We start from the raw sequence: 22,318 nt of genomic DNA on the forward strand, positions 1-22,318 counted from the left end.
TTGAAATGATAAAAAATGCTAAAATTTCGATTTTTAAAAAATGACATCTTCGAAATCAATACGTTCTAAAGTTCCTGCCTAAAATTATTCAAGGCCTAATTTCGACCTCTAACTACTAAAATATCGCCCCTACAAAGCCCGAAATGGTAATTTCGGAGCAAAATCCAGCTAGTCTTCGTGCCCGTCGCTTCCCACGACCGCATCCCCGATGACTGCCATCTTGGTTTTGTTTGAAAGCTGGGCCCCTTACCCACTACCTGGTATTACTCGCTACTGTGAAATAATTTTGGAACGTCCGCATTGCGCTGTTTTTTGAGGCCTCTACAATGAGCTCTGATTGGCTGGTGTGCGTACTTCAAATGAGATTTTCTCAGCTTCGTGTTTTTTACTATGTTTTTATGGTGAAATTTCAATTAATCTTATATCGTTAAATTCAGAAGGAACTAAACTATGGAGCTATGCTGTTTTTGTTTGGCCGAGTCAAACATTTCAAATTTTGTGAACAATAATGTCACATAGCTATACTTCATAATTATGGTGTCTGGACAAAATTAACATTTTTGTATGATGACACACTTCAACAACAATTCCATTAGCATAGCTCCAGATGGCAGTCTTTGGCTAAAGCCCCATTTGAATCGAAACCAAAAGATGTAGAAAGAAAGTTCTTTAACCACCCTTAAGAATTCAACTAATTAGGCTTCAGTTATTTTCCTATAATATAGGAACTAATTGAGATATACTGAAACTAACTATATATTTGCAAACAGAAAGAAGAAACACATGTACACATGTACTTCATTACGATATCCTTAATAACATGTTCATTTCAAGACCCGCGTCTCCCCTTGAATGCAACATTAATGAACTTCCAATACAATTATTTGTACCCGGAACCAAAGCTTTAATAGTGACCTGTATTGAATGAAGGCTTTCATGTTGAAAAAAATCCACGTAATTCCCTCGTTTCCTGACTGGTGGCTTGTAAATAAGTATTTATAAATATGACAGAACTGGTATTTTCATCTTACTTTGCTCAAATTTTCACGTAAATGGCCCCTCAATGCCTCACGTCTTGTCAATGTCCAATAGGTTCGAATGCAGAGGTTTCTAGTGGTTCAAACCCAACGTGACATGAAAAACGGCCTCACCAATGTGGCTTATCACTTCTGGCATTCTGCTGTTAAACACAAAGTGGTAGGTTTGATGCTCAGCCAGAACAGCCACATTTTGATGGAGGTGAAATGCAAAAACCCATATGTACTGAGCAGAAGAACCCTACAATGATATTAGTTTGGAGCCCCTTCCAGCCATATTGTAACTTCAAGATATGTGAAAATCCATCAGTGCTTCTGCGCTTCTTCTAGGATATAAAACAGCTAAGCATTTTAAAACTCGCAGAGTGCCTCCCATAAAACCTCATGGGGAAAGAGACTTCAACATATGGCTTGCCATTACAGCATTAAATACCTGCAACAAATTAAACCACAAGAAAAGCAGATAAGATCCAAATTTATATAGTAGATATACCCAACATACCAATCTGAGTGCCCTGGTGGTGTTGTTATAAAAGCAGAGGCCACTCATCAAGCTCTGCAGTCAATATGTACTTCGGTCCTACTCAACATCATAAATAACAGCTCCAATCATATTCTTGACAGTGTGTGCCACGTTCTTTGGTGCCTGCTCATTAAAAATCCTAGCTACTCCTCTTTTTCCTTGATGGGCACTTAAATCCACCTCTTGAGGACTTTTAATACTTTATATTGTTTTCTTGCTCCCAGAAGGAAGCACAAAGTTGGGTGGTGAACTTGGGTGCTGAAGTAAATAATGGTGATATATTCAGTGCTTGCATTTTTCATCACCAAATTGTGCGAGCTAAGTGATGAAGGTAATTTAAGTGGGAGGGCATTTATGTTCCTACAAAAGAACACTGCTGATTCAATAACATATGTTGCTGGGCTAGTTGGTTCTACATTTTTGAAAAAGAAAAGGAGCCTGACCTACGTCTCATCTTTTCGTGCCTGTACTTGTAGCGCTATGTCTTTTTCAAAAAGGAGACTGTTGAATGAACCATGACCCACAATTTCAATTCAAAATGAAACTACGGAAGTACACCCGCTGCGGTGGCTCAGTGGTTAGGTTGCTCGGCAACTGATCCGGAGTACCCGGGTTCGAACTTGACCGCGGCGGCCGCGTTTTGGTGGAAGCAAAACGCTAAGGCATCTGTGTGATGTCAGTGCACGTTACAGATCCCGAGGTGGACGAAATTATTCTGGAGCCCTCCATTATGGCACCTTTTCTTCCTTTCTTCTTCCACTCCCTCCTTTATCCCTTCCCTTATGGCGCTGTTTAGGTGTCCGCCGATATGTGATACAGATACTGCGCCATATCCTTCCCCCAAAAACCAATTTCACTTGAATTTCAAATGAAACTACGGGCCGTGGCTGTCATAATTTCTTGAATTTGCATGCCCATGAATGTGCAGCAAGGCTGCCAGTATACAATAACATACAAGCACACATTTATGACACAGTAACCGGCACAGAACACAGCCCTCTCATGGCAATAACTTCCTCAGTTAAAACCCTGCTTAATTAACTTTTGGCCCTCGTGTCCTATAAAAAGGACATGAAGAATTTTAAGTCACAATATAAAGGGTTAAGAAATGAAAACAAGAACTGAGCCAACTACCAAGACATTCCGATAAGCATAGGCATCACTTACTCAGCCTCCCTCCTCCTCGCAACGCTAAGAAAAAGCGAACAAGATGGCAAAAGGTGGAAGCAGCAGCAGTAATGGTAAGCGCATCTTTTTATATTTTTTACTTAATACCTACACTTCTGTTTGCAATTGGAATTTTCCGTATTGTTTGTAAGATACTCAAGGACTTATCAGTTGTGGAAAGTTTTCTGTGCGGTTAATACATCTGTGGCAGCATGCCACGATGTATGTGTCCCATATATAGAACACCAGCGCTTAGCTATTATAAACACCTGGTGTGTACCGCATGTAGAGGCACAACATTTCAGTTTATAATGCCCACTTTTGCTTTTTTTTTATTGCAGAGGCCAGAATTTCAACCGGACTATTTTATTAAGAGGCAAAGGGGGCTCGATTAAAACATCTGCACCTTATGGATCCAGATGGGTACGAAGTACACACTCCCACATGACAGCCTAAGCCGAGAGCAAACCACAACACTTAGACATCTACAAACCAACACTTATCCAAACAGAGCCCTATACCACAAAATATACGATAAAACAGAGAATGTGCCTGGTGCAGAGACACTGATATGTTATACCACACACAGGGATGCAGGTCTAGCCCCATAATGCTAAAATATAGCCCTTGTCTTGAGCAGTGGGAGGACCTTCTAGCCGGCTTGGAACCACAATGTCAGCTCACACTGGAACAACGAGCCAAAGCCGCAGCCGAGGCCAATGGATTGCTGGACTAAGGAATGCCGAACACTACTCCCTCATCAACCTTTTCCTAACCCACTACTCTCAACCCTCTTTCAGTCAATGAAGTCATTCAATCAATCAATGAGTCTTTCCGTACAGAACTTGTGGCTTGAGTATAGGCGTGAAGCTGAATTCCAAGGGCTAAGCAAGAGGGACAAGATGGATTTGCCTGAATTTACACTGAGTATAGTGGGAAGTCTTGCAAAAGCTGGTGCTATTGATCTATCATACAAATGTGGAAAGCCAGCATCCTCTCCGTCTACAGCCATTCAAAGGGTGTACAGCACAGTGACCAGTGCACGATGTCAGATATGACCAAGCTGGGAACTGGCCACTGATGGCTGACGAGCAACAGCGATGCAAGCTGGAAGGATGGTTTATGGGGGTTTAAAGTTCCAAAAAAATGACTCGGGCTATGAGGAACGCCATAGTGAAGGGCTCCGGAAATTTCAACCACCAGGGGTTCTTTTAAGCACACTGATATTGCACAGGACACGAGCCTCTAGAATTTCGCTTCCATCGAAATTTGACTGCAGGCCGCCTTCTTTCGATGTTCATAGCCAGCTTTACTATTTCCGGGCGACTCAGGCGCTTTGCCTTACGACCTCAAGGGCTTCAAAACATTGGCTTCTCCAAGCGGCTCTCGAGCTTGGTGGTGAAGCCACCACAACGAGTGTATTTGGTATCTATCTGCCTCGCGATCCCAGACTTCACGCATGCCACGATGTCATCATTCCGCAGTGAGTACATCACCACTGCCAGACTCTTTATTATAGCCGTTTCTTCTAAGAAAATCTTTACTATAGCAAAAAAAAAAAAAAAATGTATAGTCTATAGAAGGCGAAATGGGACCACAGCTTCACTTTACTATATCCAAGTTTTTACTACTACCGAGTTTACTATAGAGGGGTTCTACTGTAAACACAGTCATGCTGCACAAAGCTGGGTTGATGATGGTGCACACTTGCCTGGACAAGGACAGTTCCAGGCTTGACCATGAGCACTAGTGGGTTGTTCGAGAACTGCATGAGTGCCAGGATGAGGCCTGGGTGGTTGGGCACTTCTGACCACTGGCACAATGGTTGGGGTGTTGGCTTGCTTGAGGCGCTGCCGCTTCCCCCACTTGTGTTGCTTGCTGTGGTTACTGTGGTTGTTGTCGCACCTGTAGCTGCATTGGTTCCCGCGCTGGTTGTAGTCGTGCCACCAGAGCCACCGTTGTTGCCCGCTGATGGTTTCAGCTGGATTAGCACAGGATCGGTGATTTCAGAGGTAATCTGGGGCATGCAGGCCATGAAACTCTTGCCGTTGGCGTAACTCAGGAATAGCAGCTGCAGCACATGTGAGTAGTAGATGGATACACCACCACCAGCCACAGTGCCAACCGAGTCCTGCACAGCACAAATGGGAAAGGCCAAAGCATTCTGAAGACATGCTACTCAAAAACCGCAAAGTAGGTGAGTACACACTTGAAGTGAACAACACAGCAAATAGACATTTAATTCCTAGCACAATACGGCTCAAAGTTCCTCACTGACGTTTGTGATAGTATGTTGGCATTCTATGGCACATCAGCTTCAAGCGACTATATTTTTATGTATTATACATTCATTTCAAAAAAGGCATCTCTTATCTCGAACACGCGGGTTTGCCTTAACTCACAAAATGTCTTGAGGTGCAATAAGCGTATATTTTCATCAGAAATTAGTAATGCCCTGTACCAAGGGTTAAGGTGTGTACTAACAGAATGGTCAAGTTAAGTACACAAGGAAACCCAATGAGCCAATATGAATAAACATAAAATAACATAATTAGATGGGCATTTCACGTTTTCATACAGTGTCTCAAAAAGCTGAAAGTCCCTTCAGAGCTCACTATTTACCATATTTACACGATTGTAAGTTGACTCGAATGTAAGTCGACCCCCCCCCCCCCCCCCCCCCCCCCCCCCCCAATATCACATTTCTTAAAAAAAAAAGAAACTTGGAGGTCATTATGCTTGGCCTTTAATCATAGAACAGGATAGCACTACCCTAGGGCCTCCGCTTATCACCAGTCACTATCGGCTGCCGTGCACAGGAGCGCCTGTGGGCACATTCAAAAACGAAAATGTATTAGTCACTGGACTACTCGTCCACACTTGCGCCATCGTCCTCGCTAGTCTTGCTCTCGTGATCGCTGCTGCGAACCCACAGTTCGTTGTTCTAACATCGTCGTGCAGCGAAATCCCGCTCTTCGAAAACAGCCACATCATGACATGTGGAACAGCTGAAAATTTTGCCTCGCTGCAGCTGCCACACCTGTATCCCCCGTTGCGAATGTCAAACCTGCGACCTGAAGCGCAGTTCGTTTCTTCGGTGTAAAGAATGGCAGCTTTCTTGAATGTAGTCGCGAACGAGCGCGGTCACTTACCGAACCCGGAGCACAAATAACGACTGACGAAGCACTGCTTTAAAAAACTTGTGAAACGCGGCCGGCAGCAGTCAAATGCATCAGAGCCAAAGAGAAACTACGTGTGAGTGGCATCGGTTCTTCCGTCGGTTACCGACACTCCCCAGCGCCGCTGCGGTTCCAAGTGGCGGTGCCGCCGCGAATGGAACGGCAGCCCTTCCATCAACTATTGACGCTCTCTTGAGCACCAGTGCGCATTTGGAATTAACAACAACAACAAAAAACTGGGATGCCTATTAAGAGCACAATGCGAATGCATTATTGGCCGCCGCCACTTATCAGCAGACGCAATCCGCGGGAGTGGGCTGGTGCCGGTTTGCTGCTTATCGACAGCCACCATCGGCCGCCTCGCACGGGGTGGGCATGCTGGTTGTGCGCGCTGACATAGCAGCTACTCAAGGCCAGCACTAAGAGCGACGCGACAGAGCCGCACAGCAAAAATGCAATCACGCTGTAGAATGCCTAATATCTCGTTTGTCTCACCTTTATTTATAGTGCGAAGCTTTGGTTTCGATTTTAAGTCAACCCCCCCCCCCCAACACTTCGGATTTTAAAATTTTGAAAAATAGGTCGACTCACAATCATGTAAATATGGTATTCCATGAAAGTTTAAAAGCCCAGAGATAAGCATTTTGGCTAACACAAGACTAAAATATTTCATGGGTGCTTAATGCAGAACCATAAAATGAAGTCCCATGCAGCACCTAAAAAGGAAAAGGCGCCGAGCTCTAAACAATCCGCAAGCCTTTTCTGGCTTTCCTGGTGCTGTGCGCAGCATTACACAACTACCACTCTTGATGAAATGAAAAATAACAGTAGTGAAAAGTAAAAAGCAGGTTAAAAACAATGATCATAATGAAGTTTCAGCTTTCACACAAAAGCTGTCTGTGTACCATTCTTTGTTTTTGGTTTATGGTTTATGTTGATGGGTTTAACATCACAAAGAGACTCTGGCTGTGAGGAACACCATTGTGGAGGGCTCCAGATAGTTTCAACCTCCTGGGTTCTTTAATGTGCATTGACATCGCACCGTACACAGCCCTCTAGTGTTTTGCCTCCATTGAAATGCGACCACCACAGCCAGGATCGAACCTGCATCTTTCAGGTGAGCAGCCAAGCACCATAACCACTCACCAAACGCGGCAGCTCATTCTTTGTTTTCGTCACACTTCACTTCAAAGTACCACATGTCTGCTGCATAGCTCACCTTGATGTCAGGGTGTTGGATGTCGAGGACACTAGTGACATAGAAGGGCCCATGACGGGCCGAGCTCTCCTCAATCAAGGGCTGGCAATAGACGTAGCCAGCTGATGACATGAGCAACAAGTGCCGTGGTCCCTCCTCTGGACACACAAAGCAACAGTCACGCAGCCGACCTGTTGGTAGCAGGAAGAAGAACTGAGCATTCAGTGCATCCACTGAAAGGTCATACACCTTGACGAAGTCAGCAGTCACCAGTGCCAGCTCTGTTTGGGAGCCTGGTAGCCACATGGCCTAAATGCACAAGGGAGAGAAGAGGCAATGTACTCATCAGTGAAAAATTCAGTACAAGACAATCACAAGTGTATGACGCCGTGTCTGTCAGCCCAACTGGATGTTGGTTTAGTACACATACTGCTTCCAACTTACAAAGTTTTGTTCAGAATGCAAAAAAACACAGTTTGCAGCCCTTCACCATAGAGCATATCACCATAGCTATTTTTGCATAAGCATTGACAAGGTCATAGCATTTTGAACTGTCTTTTTACTGTTAAGCCATAGACTCTAGACAACGTGATCAAGTCTCAAAAGCATCTCCTAAATATACAGTCCAGCATAATCTGATAACGAATTACTCCTGATAAAAGCAAAAAATTGGCATACAGTTGAACCCCACAATAACGAAAACCGCAAGTACGAATTTCTCAACCGAACGAAATATTTTCGTGGCCCCGGCCAACGTTCATAAGATTCAATGCATTTCATTTTTCTCAACAACGAAACGCTTTCCGACTTCCGTCTCACAACAACGAAGGTTTCTGAAGTAGCAGTCCACACATTTTCTTCAGTCGTAAGCCATAACAGGAAAATAAAGCGCTGGAACACATTTTAGTACACCGCTTTCAACATTTTCGGCGCTTCCACGCTACCAACAAGCACATTTACGGACGTGGCCATGTTTGTTTACTAGTTGCTGATGATGATGACTGCGCACCTGTCGTTTGAAAAAAAAAAGCCATTTTTGGCGGGCTCTGATTTGTTGCGAATCGGTTCAAACGGGCACAGCCGTATCGTCATCACGGATGTTTGTAGCAGGCCACGCATCCATTGTTTTCTTTTTGTCTGCCATGTCGACGTGCTGAGAAGATGCCTCCTCCGACCAAAAAGCGGAAGTTTTTGACGCTTCAGGAAAAGGCGAAACTCATCACTCAAGCTGCTAAAGGAAGGAAGAAAATGGATATTGTGCAACAGTTTGGCATTCCGTGCAGTTCGCTGTCGCCGATACTGAAGTGCAGAGGCAGCATCTTGGCTGTTCTGGAGAACTGAGCATGTACGCAGCACAAGACGGTGACAATGCCGACTTTAGAAGATGTCGACAAGGCTGTGTATGCCTGGTTTCGCGTGCCAACTAGGGCACGACACTTTTAAGGCGAGTGCCTGCTGGCTGAGCCGTTTTAAGGCACGGCATAACAATGTTGCAAAGTACTCTCGGATGAATCGGCAAGCGTCGACACAGAATCAGCAACAACTTGGTTGCGAAAAACATACAAAGACATCGAAGCCGCATACAAGCCCTGCGACATTTACAACGGCGACGAAACTGGCTTGTTCTACCAGATGCTGCCATCAAAGACACTGGAACTGAAAGGGCAACGATGCCATGGCGAGAAGCACAGCAAGAAACGCGTTAGGATTTTGCTGTGCTCCAACATGGACGGCTCTGATAAGCGTCCGCTCCTCGTCATCGACCAAAGCAAAAAGCCTCGTTGCTTCAAGGGCAATCGCAGGCTGCCCGTGCATTACACAGCCAACCATAAGTCATGGATGACCCGTGCCATCTTTGGGAGTTGGCTGGACGCATTCGATGGTGACATACAAAAAGCAGGAAGGTTTGTGTGCCTGTTAGATAACTGCAGTGCGCATCACGTTGATGACACGACTCTTGACAAACGTCCACCTGATATTTTTCCCCCCCGAACTGTACCTCCGTGATTCAGACCTTAGACCAAGGTGTGATACGTAGTGTGAAGTGTACACACCGAGGGAGGCTTCTTCAATGGCTGCTATTGAACATCGAGATGAAGCACCCGTTAGAAGTGGATTTGTTTATGGCCCTGGAAATGGTGGCCGCGGCGTGGATAGCAACAAGAGCAACCATTATTCAGAACTCGTTCCAGCACACGGGGTTCGCTACTGAGCAGCTCGCCGCATTGCCAGGGTTGCAGTTACCAGAAGAAGAGGCCACACTGGTCAGCGCATGGCAGGAGCTGCGCGGTGTCGACGAGACTGTGCCGGAGGCATTGGACGACTTCCTCTTTGCGGATGAAGATGTAATTGACCATGAGGAATTGACAGATGACACCGTCGTCAAGAATGTGTGTGGCATGACCAAGGATAGCGACGATCAGCTCGAGAAAAAAGAGGCATGTCCGCGGGATGTGCTCAATGCTCTCGACACCATACGTTCCTTCATCGGCGCTCATGACGATGTTGCAATGGAAAACCTGCTAAGTTGCGAGAGCAGGATTTTGACGCTGGTGCAAAGCAAGAAAAGGCAAACGACGATCACAGATTTTTTCAAATAAAATTTCGCTTCCACAGTTTGTACTTATTCATCTGTACAGTCCCGTTTTCGCGATAACGAAATTCTCGCGAAAACGAAAAATTGTCTCGCCCCCGGTAATTTCGTTATTCCGGGGTTCAACTGTATCTGACAGCACAATAACACAAACTCAATAAACTAGCGTGCAGAACATATGGATTGCAGGTGTTACAGGGTGTCTAGCAAGCCACTCTTTTTAAGTTCCTTGACATCTCCATGTTTTCCCTGATTATTCAGTCAAAATTCCCAAACCACTGAAAATGCAGAAAAATGTAGTGGCAGAAAAATGTAATGGACAGTATACATGAACCATTCAAAGCAAAAAAATAGTACTATTTACTGAAACAGCAAACATTGCAATGAAAACAAATTTGCTCTTCCTGCTTGAGAAAGAAGTCCAGCTGTAGGCTGCAACTTTCAGTACAGTCACTGCTTCTCTTCCAGCTCTAATACACGTAGCTACCCTTTTGCTTGCCTTGCATCTGATGATCTCACTAAATATGTGTGAATATTTTTTTTAAGCAAATAGAAGTAACAAAAACTGGCTGGAAAGAGGACCGAATATGCTTGGCTACTTCAAATACTGAATACTGAAGGAAAAAAAATGCATTTCCATAAAATGCACTGATGAACACAACCAGACCTAGCACACGTTTTACTCCTCCTCATCATCATTTATCACATCCAAACACCATCAGGCATCACTTAATGAGGTAGGAAAAATAATGTAGTAGGGGTACAATTCATAAAAGGCGTAACTGTGTTCATGGGAAAAAGTTACGAGAGTAGGACTTAATGTTTACATGACAAGGGAACCGCTGAATGTTGTCATGAAATATTCTTAGCTGTCCAACAAGTTCTGCGAGTACAGATGGTCTTCTCGTCACAGTTCAGGCACAGAAAAGGCCAATTTCCTTTTAGTGGTTGATGAGGTTAGACATTTCCTCACTTGTGCAGTGAGGTTAACTTGCGAGAGGCACAGCGCAGTGCATTGCTGCAAAACAGAACATCTCTCAACATTGACGAGGAGCAACAGCTTAAGCTACAACACGAGAGGCCTTTAGCAAGACAACCCCTCCCATGCTCCCTTGCGGCACCTCAAGGCACAGCTCTGACTGTGGAATGGCATCCCAAACACAGTGCTCTTGATGGGACATAGCCCGCTAAGCCCTTGTATATCAGTTTTGCCACATTGCAAGCCCCAGTGGGCCTATAAATGCAGTCATACTTCAACTTGGAATCAGCACAGTGATTTTGGCAGCAATTTTTGTTATCAGCAGTGCTTGAATGATTTGAGCACTTAGATTTGGGAGTTTGTCAAAATTATGCTTATAAATTTTTGTGATGCTTAATTGGTTCACAAGAGTGGTGATATCCAACCGCAATGGCATTACACAGGCAAGACAACTTCAGTTTTGAAAAACTTTCGGGAAATTCCCTAAATGACACTCTACATGCACACAAGGACATCTTAAATTATGTATTTATTAGTGCAATTCAAGCATCTTTTTTAAAATTAAGGCTTCAAAAAGGGGGTGTACAAATCACACGGAGATTTCACGAACACATCCTAAACACTCTGCAAAGGTCATAATGAGCAATATATACCACAGATTGCTGCCTATACACTGACCCCCAAAGTTCACTCGAAATATTAGTTGATGCACATCCCCCTACCCCGCCCCCCCTCCAAGATGATATCCCTGTTGTACACCTGACAATTCCCCCTATTTTTTTTTCAGGTTTACAGGTGCACAAAATTTCCTTGATAATACTAGATAGCTTGCTAGAAACCCTGTGTAAGCGTGGGAAGCAGGTGCAAGCGTGGGGTGCAGGCATAGGCATAGGGTGCAGGTGTAGGCACGGGGTGCAGGTGTAGGCATGGGGTGCAGGTGTAGGCATGGGATGCAGGTGTAGGCATAGGTTGCAGTTTAGGAATTTTCAGGGATTCCCAGTTTTCTCACCAAAAATGACTTTGGTCATTTAAGTGGAAATCTTTTTCTACTTGAATGTTAATGAAAGGTCGCCACTTTTCCAGAGCTGACTACCTACTTTTATTGTAATGCAATCAAAGTGCAGCAGAAAAAAATAAATGCGGTGTGATTGTGACTCTGAAATGATATAGCAAGTCAGTCCCATCTATTCCTTCTGAACGAATAAAGTCTCCATACACAGAAGATTCACATGCAACAACACAGAAAGTGCAACTTGTTAGGCTTAGTAAAATTATGGCCTCTATAAGATAGCTACTTTATAAGGCATTTTATAAGACTGCTAACTACAACCAAATAGCATACAGCTAGTAAAATAAAAAAAGTCTATTCTCAAGTTGAGCAATAAAAAAGAATGGAAGGATTTCATAATTTGTCACATGTTTCCTCTGCTGTACCAGTACATTATTTTAATTACTTTACCTTTATGATGTAGTTGCCTGTTTCAAGCTGAGGGTGGAGAACAAGGTGCTCAGACACAGAACCGCTGCTGCTGAAGGTTAGAACATGGCAATCCTAAACAGAAAAAAATAATGTTCAGTGAAGAAAAAAAAGAAAAAAAGCACTAACAATAACATTAATAATACTTATTCCAAAAATTATTGCAGGTATAAACATTTCTGTTGCCATTATCATAAGTACCACTACTGGAGTCTGCTGGAAGTGGTTGCTAATTATAGGCACAAAGGTGACGGAAACACTTGTCCCCTTACACACCCAAACTACCGTAAAAACCGGACAATAGGTCGAACCGGAATATAGGTCGACCCCCTAACTAACCAATTCTAAAAATGAAAAAGATCTTTTTCAATGGGAAAAGTACCGAAAGACATCCTTACTTTGAAACAAATGCGACTCGAGAGGTTGCACAATGGTGACAGTATTTAATTTCATTTAAATGCTGCTTGTATGTACACCCGGCAAATTTTTTAACAATATCGCGCACCAATCGGCCCGCGTGTTTGTTTCTGGCACAGGCAAGTACGGCGCCGTAGAGCAAAGCCCTCCTCTTCATGAATCGCCGCAACCAGGATGGCGAGCCTTTGAATTGCGCCCTCGTGAGTCTAGAGGCACGCGCGATCTCTGCCGCTTTCACGCGGATGCATTCGGCAGTCACAGGCAGCGATCTTGCTCGCAGCGCAACATTTCCTTCCTATTCTCGACACACTACGGTCTGCCCACGAAATGATGTTTTCTTCTGGTTGCTGCAAGTTGTAATACGCAGCTTCTGCCTCGCACTGTGCCGCCAGGTTCCCGTGAGCTTCCTCGTACTCAATCGTGTTTTTCTTGAAGGCGACGGTAAATTGCCGTTAGCTTCCGCTTTGCATCTACTGAAACGCAAAATGGCGGCACTGCTGCTGATGGCGGTGGTGATGGAGGCTGCTGACTTCATCCACCCATTGTTGCAAGACTTCCGTATTTTTTCCGCCAATGACCGGTATATAAGACGGGGGTCGACTTTTCACCATGGTTTTTTGAAAAAAAGTTCGACCTATATTCCGGTTTTTACGGTAGTTAGCAGTCATTGAAAAAGTAGATAAAAAGGATGGCCAGAGAACCATCCTGCCTACCTTGAGGCCGCAAACTGCCAAAAAGTCCTCGTTGCAAGGGTTGCCAGTGATTGAGAGCACTGTGAATGGAACAGGAGCTGATGCCAATCTCTGAAAGCATAAATACATGAAAACATGACCTGTGAGCCCTGTACCATCTCTCAAAGCAGTCTCTACATAACAAAGGCATGTGACCTTTGCATCTTCTCACCAGTGTAAAGGTCGACAGCTAAGCAAGAAAAATCAGCATCTCACTAGGCATAAGCTATCCAGTTCTAACCTGATGCTTCTAAAACCTAACAAACAAAAAACCATATCAGTTATAGTCCACAGCTGCTGTCACCCTGAACACTACACAAATAGCCCCAAAACATTCCCGCTGCTACTCTTGCTGTTTGGTTCAGATTTATGGGTTTTAACGCCCTAAAGAGACTCTGGCTATGAGGGACGTTGTAGTGGAGAGATCCGGATAACTTCAACCACGTGGGGTTCTTTAATAGTACATGGGCCTCCAGCCTTTCACCTCCATCGAAATGCGACCGCCACAGTCGAAATCGAACCCGAGTCTTTCGGGTCAGCAGCTCAGCACCAACCACTGAGCCACGCAGCGGCTTGACTTGCTGTTTGCAAATTAGCTGTATACACCATGAGTCTATTACTTAAATCGGGAAGCATTTGAATTCCTTTCTACTATTATTAGAACTGTTATCAGTATTATTATCAGAAGACTTCAAGGAATTGGGGTGTGCAAATATCGTACTTTTGGTTGCGAAGCAAATACGAATAAAAAAAATTGGTTGTGAATCAAATAATTTCATCAAACAGTTTAAATTAAAAAACACGTTACGTGCATTTTATTTGCTTATCATCAGAACCACTTATTTATTACACCCACAGGGTCAACTGGGCATTAAGTAAGGAAGGGGGAATCATTTTGCAGTAATAGCACTTTTAAGTAACGAACGCACTATTCTGGACAAGACCTACACTTTCTGGAGCTCGTGTACTGGTTTTGTCATACTGCGATAAGTGCTGCGATAAGCCCAAATCTCGTAGCAAACTGAAGGTATGAAAATGAAACTATGATGTGAACATCGGCACATGGGCCACACTGTGCGAGATGCATTTGCATTGGCTGGCTCAGAGCCTTTTCTATTTTTGCAGTTAGTTTTTTTTAGGGGTGTGCTAATACTCAAATGAATATGAAGAAAAAATGCATTTGAATATCAAATATCTGTTCACGATAAAAAATTTTCAGAAAAAGATAAATAGGCAAATGTCCATCTTTTCCAAAATAGTGTGCCGACTTTGCAACCAAAATAAACTAGACTGACTCAACATCATACAAAAAAAAAAGTGACAGAAAATGTACAGTGCTTGATTACACAGTATGCAACATGTAATGTGGATGCACGAAACGAGTAACGAAATGAAATCCATTAATTGATACAACTGGCAAATAAATATAATATGATCAGTAGTAAACCTCAGTTCAGACTCGAAAGGACCATAAGAAATGTCCAAATTATCCAAAGATCAAGTTGTAGATCAAGGGCCTTGCAGTGAAAGGTTACTTGCAAAAAGAATGCATTACTATGCATGACGCGAGCTGTGGAGTGAAAGCATAGGACAAGCACACGTCATTCCGCTTGAAAAAGGCATTGGTTTAGTACTCTTCCCTCTTGCTATATCTTTCCCCTCTCTCTGCCCAAGTGATTGTTATTTGTGTTTAGTTTTATTGCTTTACCATCCCACTCTCAGGTGCACTGAAGATGCACAGCTTGCCAACCATGCATTACAGGCTCTAAAATCACGTCTTGTTTCCCCCTCTCATCATGTTCCTCTTGCAGCAAGACTTCACAAGCAGGTGCGCCACAGATATTTCTGCCAGCCTCAGGCGAAGCGCAAGTGGAATTGATATCTGGCCATTTTGAACTCTGCGCCAAAAAAATGCTTGTTGCAATACCTTGCCAGCTGAAAATCCAGCTCCAACCTAACTCTTTAAAGAAACACTGAGGATAACTGAAGTTAACTGGTATAACTTTATTACCGCCTTCTAATGACCAAGAGGCTAGTTTCACTAAAAATGGAAATTCTATAAGCTAGAAAAAGTAAAAAAAAATAAACACATTGCCATTATTACCAGTTTTCACCAGCAAACTACAGTGACATCAATAGAGTTTTTCACGCTGATCCCTGAGGCTAGGCTGCAATGTCATTCACTTCGAAACAGCGATCATGGATTGTTCTATGTTGGCGTCACAAGTTTAAATCAAGCAGCTGGGAAAAAATATTCCCTTTTTAAATCAAATTTTTTAAGCAATAAATGTGTACTTTGCTGTTGGAAAAACATTAACATAGCCAGAAAGGCCATAGAAGCGATTGTTGCTGAAAACAAAAACTAAGATGTTGTTTTCTTTGTTGTTAACCTTTTAAGCCCAGAGTATTGCTTAACCCTTTTAAGCCCAAAGTATTGCTTAAACTTTTAAGCCCAAAGTAAACTAAGCAGGAGCACTCAGCACCTCGGTGCCTTTTCATCTGCCGGATGCAAAGCATGGCACTTGATGCCAGGTCTGGCCATGTCACACCTCTATGCTATGTGAAGATTGTGCAAGGGTGAACTGCCTTTCCCACATCAGGCAGAAAGCTTCCCCGCAACTTGGCCCAATCTCACAGGAATGGTTTTTTCCTTTCTTGCTTGCCTGAGAGTTCTGTGCAAGTGTTCCATAAGTACTGTTGTGTGAAGTTGCATGGTTCACAACCAATACGAAAGTTCAGCTTAACCAAAGGACACCCGAAACAATCTGTCTTAAACGGATATTTTAGCGCAGAGTCTATGGAAAACCAGCCAAATGTTCTCACACTGTTCATCATCGAGAATTCATCTTAAACGAGTTCGTCTTAATGGGAGGCTACTGTATACACTGAACTTAACTCCTTTCACACCTGCTAAATTGCTTAATGACACTTTAAACACCACACCCAAAACTACAACATCAGTTCCCAAAAACCTAATGGCTTCCTACTGGCCTCTAATCATTGCTACAGAAGTATTAGATACCTCCCTGTTTCTTTTGTGACGAAGTCATTATGATGTCTTGCGTGCTACACATATGCTTTGTGCTGCAGCTAGCAAGAGCTCTGGGCACTGCTTAAGCTCTTTGCTAACATCAGAGACAGTTTAAAAACACAAAATTATGATCAGCCAGGATACTGCCATGAAGTTTCATTTGCTTTTTCTATGCAACAATTTTATGATTTTTCTTTTTGACTGCATTAGGTAGCTCATTTGTTTGCGAAGGATTGCCATTATGCATGTGGGATAAATGGAAATGATTGGGAATACCAGCAATGATATATGTAGGCTACCTGGAAAATTTTGTACCATATTCAAAATACAACATGACCAAAGATACAGGCATTCTGTATCAACAGCTGCCAATTTACCACATTGGCCAAGTTTCTTTAGTGGGCATAAGGTCACCCTATAAACAGTTTTCTTTTCAAGATTGCCAGTCTGCCTGCCTACCAGTTGTCACTGCCATGAGCCGATATGCACCACAGATGATGCTAACAAATAGTAACAAGCACACATACAATATACCAGGTGTCCCAACTAAATGCAACCAAGTTTTTAAAAAGCTTGGTTGCAAAAAATGTGGCTTAGTCTGCAGTATTTTTTTTGTTCTGATAAGTTGTTAATTAATTAGGACTACCTAGCAACTTTTTAAATATTGGCTTTGGGCACAAAGCATGAATTTTAAAGTTTAAGATCCCCATGAAAAACAGCTAGCTGAAATGTTTGCAACATGATACTGTTTATGTAGATTTTCTGATGCAAAAGCACTGATGACTCATCAGCAACAGAACCCGAAGTCCGGAAAAAGTGGCGTCCCGAAACCCTATCTGACCAGAAAAATAAAAATAAAATTTCTTCCGAAGGTGCAGGGAATTGGACCGAGGACTTTCAGATTGCGAGTTGAGTACGCAACCCATAGGCCACAAAACAGCGCTACTTCTTGGAGAACAAAGGTGAACATACTATATGCGTTGCCTTACGACTGTATGTTAATGAGTAGGTGCATCATCAAAAAGGAAGGGGAAAAAAATTTTAAAAATAATGGAAATGCCCCAGTGCCCTGCACCCAAAGCAAATGCAAAGCTCTGTTGAAAACAGCCTTCTGAAGGTTAGCGAACATTCACCTCTGATAGTGCGTCTTAGAGCGCTCAAATAGAACTCTGTCAGGTGGCAGATTTTGAATTTCATGTGCTTTCTTTTAGGGCTAGCAAAAAAAGGTTAAGTAAATGGTATCTTGCTGCAAACATTCCAGGTGGATTACTAACTTTGCAGAACAAAAAAAAAAATTGCAGACTGAACTGCAATGAGTTTGTTTCACTCACCTAGGACACTATGTCCATTTAAAAAAATTGGAGGACACTTAAGCTTCGCCTTTAAGAGTGGAACGCGACAGCATGTTGCAGCACTGCCAGGGAGTCCATGGAATGGCATCGCCCGTTCAGCGCGATGCCTTGCCCGTTGAGACAAATCGCTCTGCTACGTACGGTGAAACGGATGCGCGGAGCGGCAAACCAAGTAGAAGCACTGCCAGGCGCCTTGCCGAAACGCACGGGACTCAAGTTGCAGTCGTAGTTCGTCGGCACATCGTTCTCAACAAACCCGATGCCACGAACGCCAGCATAGCTTCCGCGCCGAGCGAACGGGCAGCAAGCCGCAACCTCCATGGTGAACGCGCTTTTTGATGCGCGCTGCGTTGTTCGCAGCTCATCGCGCGATTCCTGCATGCCCGCACAGCCCCACTGCGCCCCAACCAGAGATATGTCAGACGCCTCACTTTCATTTTTCCTTTCCTTACAGCATGGTTCAGGTGTCCACAGAGATATGTGAGACAGGCCTCATTTCCTTTCCTTAAAACCAATTTTCATTTCATTTTCCTTCCCTTGCGGCGTGGTCCGGGCTGTCCACTGAAATAAGTGACAGGCGTCCCTTCCTTTCCTTGCGCTGCTGTCGTGTGCTATCTGTTGGGACAGTGGCATATATTGCAAGAAGCAGGAGGAGGGATTTTTTCCCTCATGGCCGACGCCGACGACACCGGCTTTTCTGCGACACGCTGAACACTGTCGCGTTAAAACTTAAATTTAGCTGGGACATCTAGTACATAGTACTTTCTCTTGCAGTATCCTTGCAGCATGAAACTGAATAGCTACAAAACATTAAATGAACTTTAATAGCAGTTTTGGTACTTTAAAACAAAAAAGTGCTCGTTTTGTTCTGCCTGTACCTTGCATATGCTAAGGACTGCTATAAACAGTACAGTAAAATAAAAAAAGCAAACACTAGACAAACACTAAGCTTGGTATTACTCACTGCAGATACTAGCAAAAGGTGAGTTGCCATGTGTCAAATAAAGCACAGAGAGCAGGAAAGCATAGCCCACGTGCAGAATGTTGCAGATAACGGGTTAGCTTAAACTCTTCAGCATCGGAATACAAGTGGGATAAAAACAAGTACAAGAGCAAGTAAACATGGCATTTGGAAAAAGAGAAAAGGTATTCCTTACATATCGTCTCTGTGGATGAGAACAAGAATTTCCAGTTTGAGCACTGAGTACTCAACACTACCATAGATGACCTAGAGCATTTCAGTTGATTAAAAAAAAAAGTCCATAACGTTTTTCTATAAAGGCAAAATTAGCATTCAAGTACACTGAAATTTGCTGTAACAGTATAGCAACTTTCATTTATTTTACACAAAAACATTCACTTCATCCTGCCAGATGAAATCAAATTGTGAAAGCAAATACATGCTCTCGATTTCACTAATGAACAAAAATAATAACAGTCTATATTAGAGTGCCACAGCACACCCAGAAAATGATTACATGAGACAGAAAGTGAAACAAATGTTGCTATGCTTCTATAAGGCCACAATTTCACTTCTGTGTTTTGGTGTTTTCCAGAATTTGCATGCATAGGGTAGTCTTCCCACAATTAATGCATTAGATGTGCAAATTACAGAACACAAAATCATGATTATTCAGAAGAAATCAAATGCAACCATAAGTACTATGATGAATCTTTCAGGGTGCCTCTGAAAAGATGGGATACTCTCTTCTTTCGTAAGGCCTATTATGACATTTGAGTTTCACTGTAATCCTGCACATGCTACATACAATGCGTAAAAAAAGCAAACTCACAGTGATGGTCAGCTTGCGTTTGCTGGAGTCTGCCTGCTTGAGAAGTGCTGAGAGCTGAAGCAGTGTGATCTAGAAGAAATTTCCAAATGATAAAAATAGGCATTGAGAGAGAAAAAAATGCATGCTCCAGACACTTTACCTGACATCACAAGTTGTTCATAAACAATGCTTTTCTCTGCTTAGTCAAAAGGTAGTATTTTGGTAAACATCACGTTAAAACTGAGCATGCAAAAAACGAAGCAAGCAAAGTTATAAACTCTTCATAACACTCTTCTTCCATGCACTTCCAGCAAGTGGAAGAAATAGGATCTGTTTGTCAAGCATGAAATTGAAGATCTACTAGACTGAAATTTTACGAGACATGCAAAGATCACTGCTAGTAAAAATGCTCAGTGTGAAAAATTACTCATATTTCGTGAGTGCATCAGATCGTTGTTCATGGCACCAAAACTGAAAAAACAGCCGCCATTACTGTCTGCCACAAGTGATGAATTATTTGGAAAAGGTCTGGCCTGGTCAGGTATGGCCGCTCGTTGCATGCATGTAGTGCTGCTCAGCAAAAGCTTTTACACTTTAGCACCAATAAAGGGTGAACCATGCAGAAAGTTGACCTTTTATTGTATTAGCTATCTAAACGTGTCTCACAAAAAAAAGACACTGCATGCTTTCGTCTCATGTTTGTGAGACCTCATCACTCCGCACACGCTGTGATGTGCATCCCAGTACCAGAATTAGAAAATGATGCGCACCATTGTGCTAAGCAGTGCTGCATATTTGTAGCCTTTACGAAAATTCTGATTTAGCGACTACTGTATTTGCTCCAATGCAAAGAGAGTTTCTTTACCAAAAATAGATGTGAAGTCACCCCTTATGTTACAACTAATATTATGCAGAGCGAACGGCACACTAAACCGTATTTACGTGCATATTATTGTGTCGTATAGGTCAGCCCCCACCTTTGAGAAATAGCAAAAAAAAAAAGGTTGGAATGTCATATGCGTCAATTAGCGAAAGTTGCAAGCTGCAAATATTCAACTAAGGCGAGTAGTATGGCACACATGATATATTGGAGCAGAAGCGGTGTAGTGAGCAACTCGTCACCGGAGACATTACACTTGTGTTACAGAGTGCGAACTACGCATCGTCCTGAGGAAATGTGATCGTTAGAACACGCAATACATAAAGGCCTTCGTTTTGCTCTATTAAAGTTTGGTAGACTCCCTCAACATCCACAATGACATTGATGATGCAATCTAATGGCAGTAATCTGGTTCAGGTGCATGAAAAGCTTGGCACTGCTATTGCACATGAAAATTTGCCCCAGCTGCTTTTCTAGATATTAATATTCGATGCACTTTTAGGTGACATTGAGCTATTGCGCTGCCGTGAATCTTCTGACCTGGGGTGTTGCCTCCGCCGAGGGGCCTTAAAGGTCCAAACACTTGGCTTCAGCTCAACCACCAAGATCCTCTTTCCCCCGGACACTGCACTGCCATGCACGGCTAAGCATGGGTGTTAAGGTCCGTGGTGGTGCACTACTCACCAACATACCTCTGAGTAGATGCCCCTGTGGGTAGGCATATACTCTATACTCCGTTTCATACATCAGGTGCAGCATTGTGAAAGGCACAGAAGTAGTCGCACGGAAAAATGAAGAGAGGCGTCAACTCCGCACTTATTCTGTGGCCGCATGGTCCAATGCATGAGAAAGTGACAGCGTGTCGTCAGCAATAAGAGTGCATTTAACCAAGTTAATGACAAATGTGTCGTGTAGTAAGCCTGTAGGCAAAGAATTTACTATGTTTCACTCAACACAAGGAGCGCACTACTTTTCGGTCGCGGATGCAGGCAGCGCTAACAAGATCACTAGCTTTGGCAGCGTTGCACCTGATGTATGAAACAGAGTATAGTTTCATTGAAAAATAATTCCACCCAGTTTGCTTTCTCTAAGATTTCAAACAGAGCTTCCTACGTGCTTGGAACTAACCATTTACAATGTGCTATTTCACTCTTACCTAAATTGCTGTCATCTGGTTTGGGGAACATCAAAAACAACCTTAGTAAATATGCTACCAAAAAAAAAAATACGCAATAAGGCACATTGCTGGAGTTTTATGGCCAACACCCAGCCTTTCTTCCTTAAATATAAAACTATATCAATTAACATTATACAGCAGAACCGGGTCAGACCAGCAAAAATCTTTACTATATTAGCAGAACCGGGTCAGACCAGCAAAAATCTTTACTATATTAGGGTCTTTACTACATCAGTTGTTGGTGATGGCATGGCTCTGATTATGCTCTCTGGCTGCTTACTAAGCACCAAGTGTTGGTTCATAAAACAAACAAGTCAGAAATACCTTGCATCCTGCTATTATCGTCCGTCCCTTTATGTAATAATTATTATCAGTTATCACATGTTCTGTTTTCGGCACAGTTTATGTCTTGTGGAAGTACCGGATTTAGCTAAATACAACGTGGCTAAAAAAATAAAGTTTGATCCCATGTGAAAACCAAAGAGTTCTGTGATCACGGCGTCGTTTTCTGAGGCTTCAGCATCATTTAAGAGGCAGTAGTTAAGAAACGCGCGCGACATACTTCCAAGTCCAGCGTGGCAAGACAGCCTACGCAGTTCCGGCGGGCCTCTACTTTTTGCCATTGTTTCCCCATGCTTCGTGCTGCCGTGCTACGAACACACGCCCTTTACTTTCCTTCACTCCTGACTGCATCTTTTACTGGCTTTCCTTTCTCAGCAACCCACAACGCTTTCTTTCTATATTCATAGCCGGCTTTACTTTTTCCACATGAGCCGTGCACTTTGCCTCACGGCCACGTCTTCAA

General features: G+C 43.2%; 1 protein-coding gene across 6 annotated transcripts in view; it reads right to left on the reverse strand.

Moving 5' to 3' along the window:
- The window catches only part of poe (E3 ubiquitin-protein ligase-like protein poe), a 248,224-nt gene that overhangs the window by 127,429 nt on the left and 98,477 nt on the right, over nucleotides 1-22,318 (reverse strand). For all 6 annotated transcript variants that reach the window (XM_077649151.1, XM_077649150.1, XM_077649149.1 and 3 more), the window contains 5 exons: nucleotides 19,478-19,546; nucleotides 13,284-13,373; nucleotides 12,136-12,228; nucleotides 7,126-7,413; nucleotides 4,439-4,858 (listed from right to left, as the gene is read on the reverse strand). In XM_077649151.1, coding sequence (XP_077505277.1) covers nucleotides 4,439-4,858; nucleotides 7,126-7,413; nucleotides 12,136-12,228; nucleotides 13,284-13,373; nucleotides 19,478-19,546 — 960 coding nt within the window. The remainder of the gene's footprint in view (nucleotides 1-4,438; nucleotides 4,859-7,125; nucleotides 7,414-12,135; nucleotides 12,229-13,283; nucleotides 13,374-19,477; nucleotides 19,547-22,318) is intronic.

The sequence above is a fragment of the Amblyomma americanum genome, chromosome 1, assembly GCF_052857255.1.
Source record: "Amblyomma americanum isolate KBUSLIRL-KWMA chromosome 1, ASM5285725v1, whole genome shotgun sequence".
Lineage (NCBI taxonomy): Eukaryota > Metazoa > Arthropoda > Arachnida > Ixodida > Ixodidae > Amblyomma > Amblyomma americanum.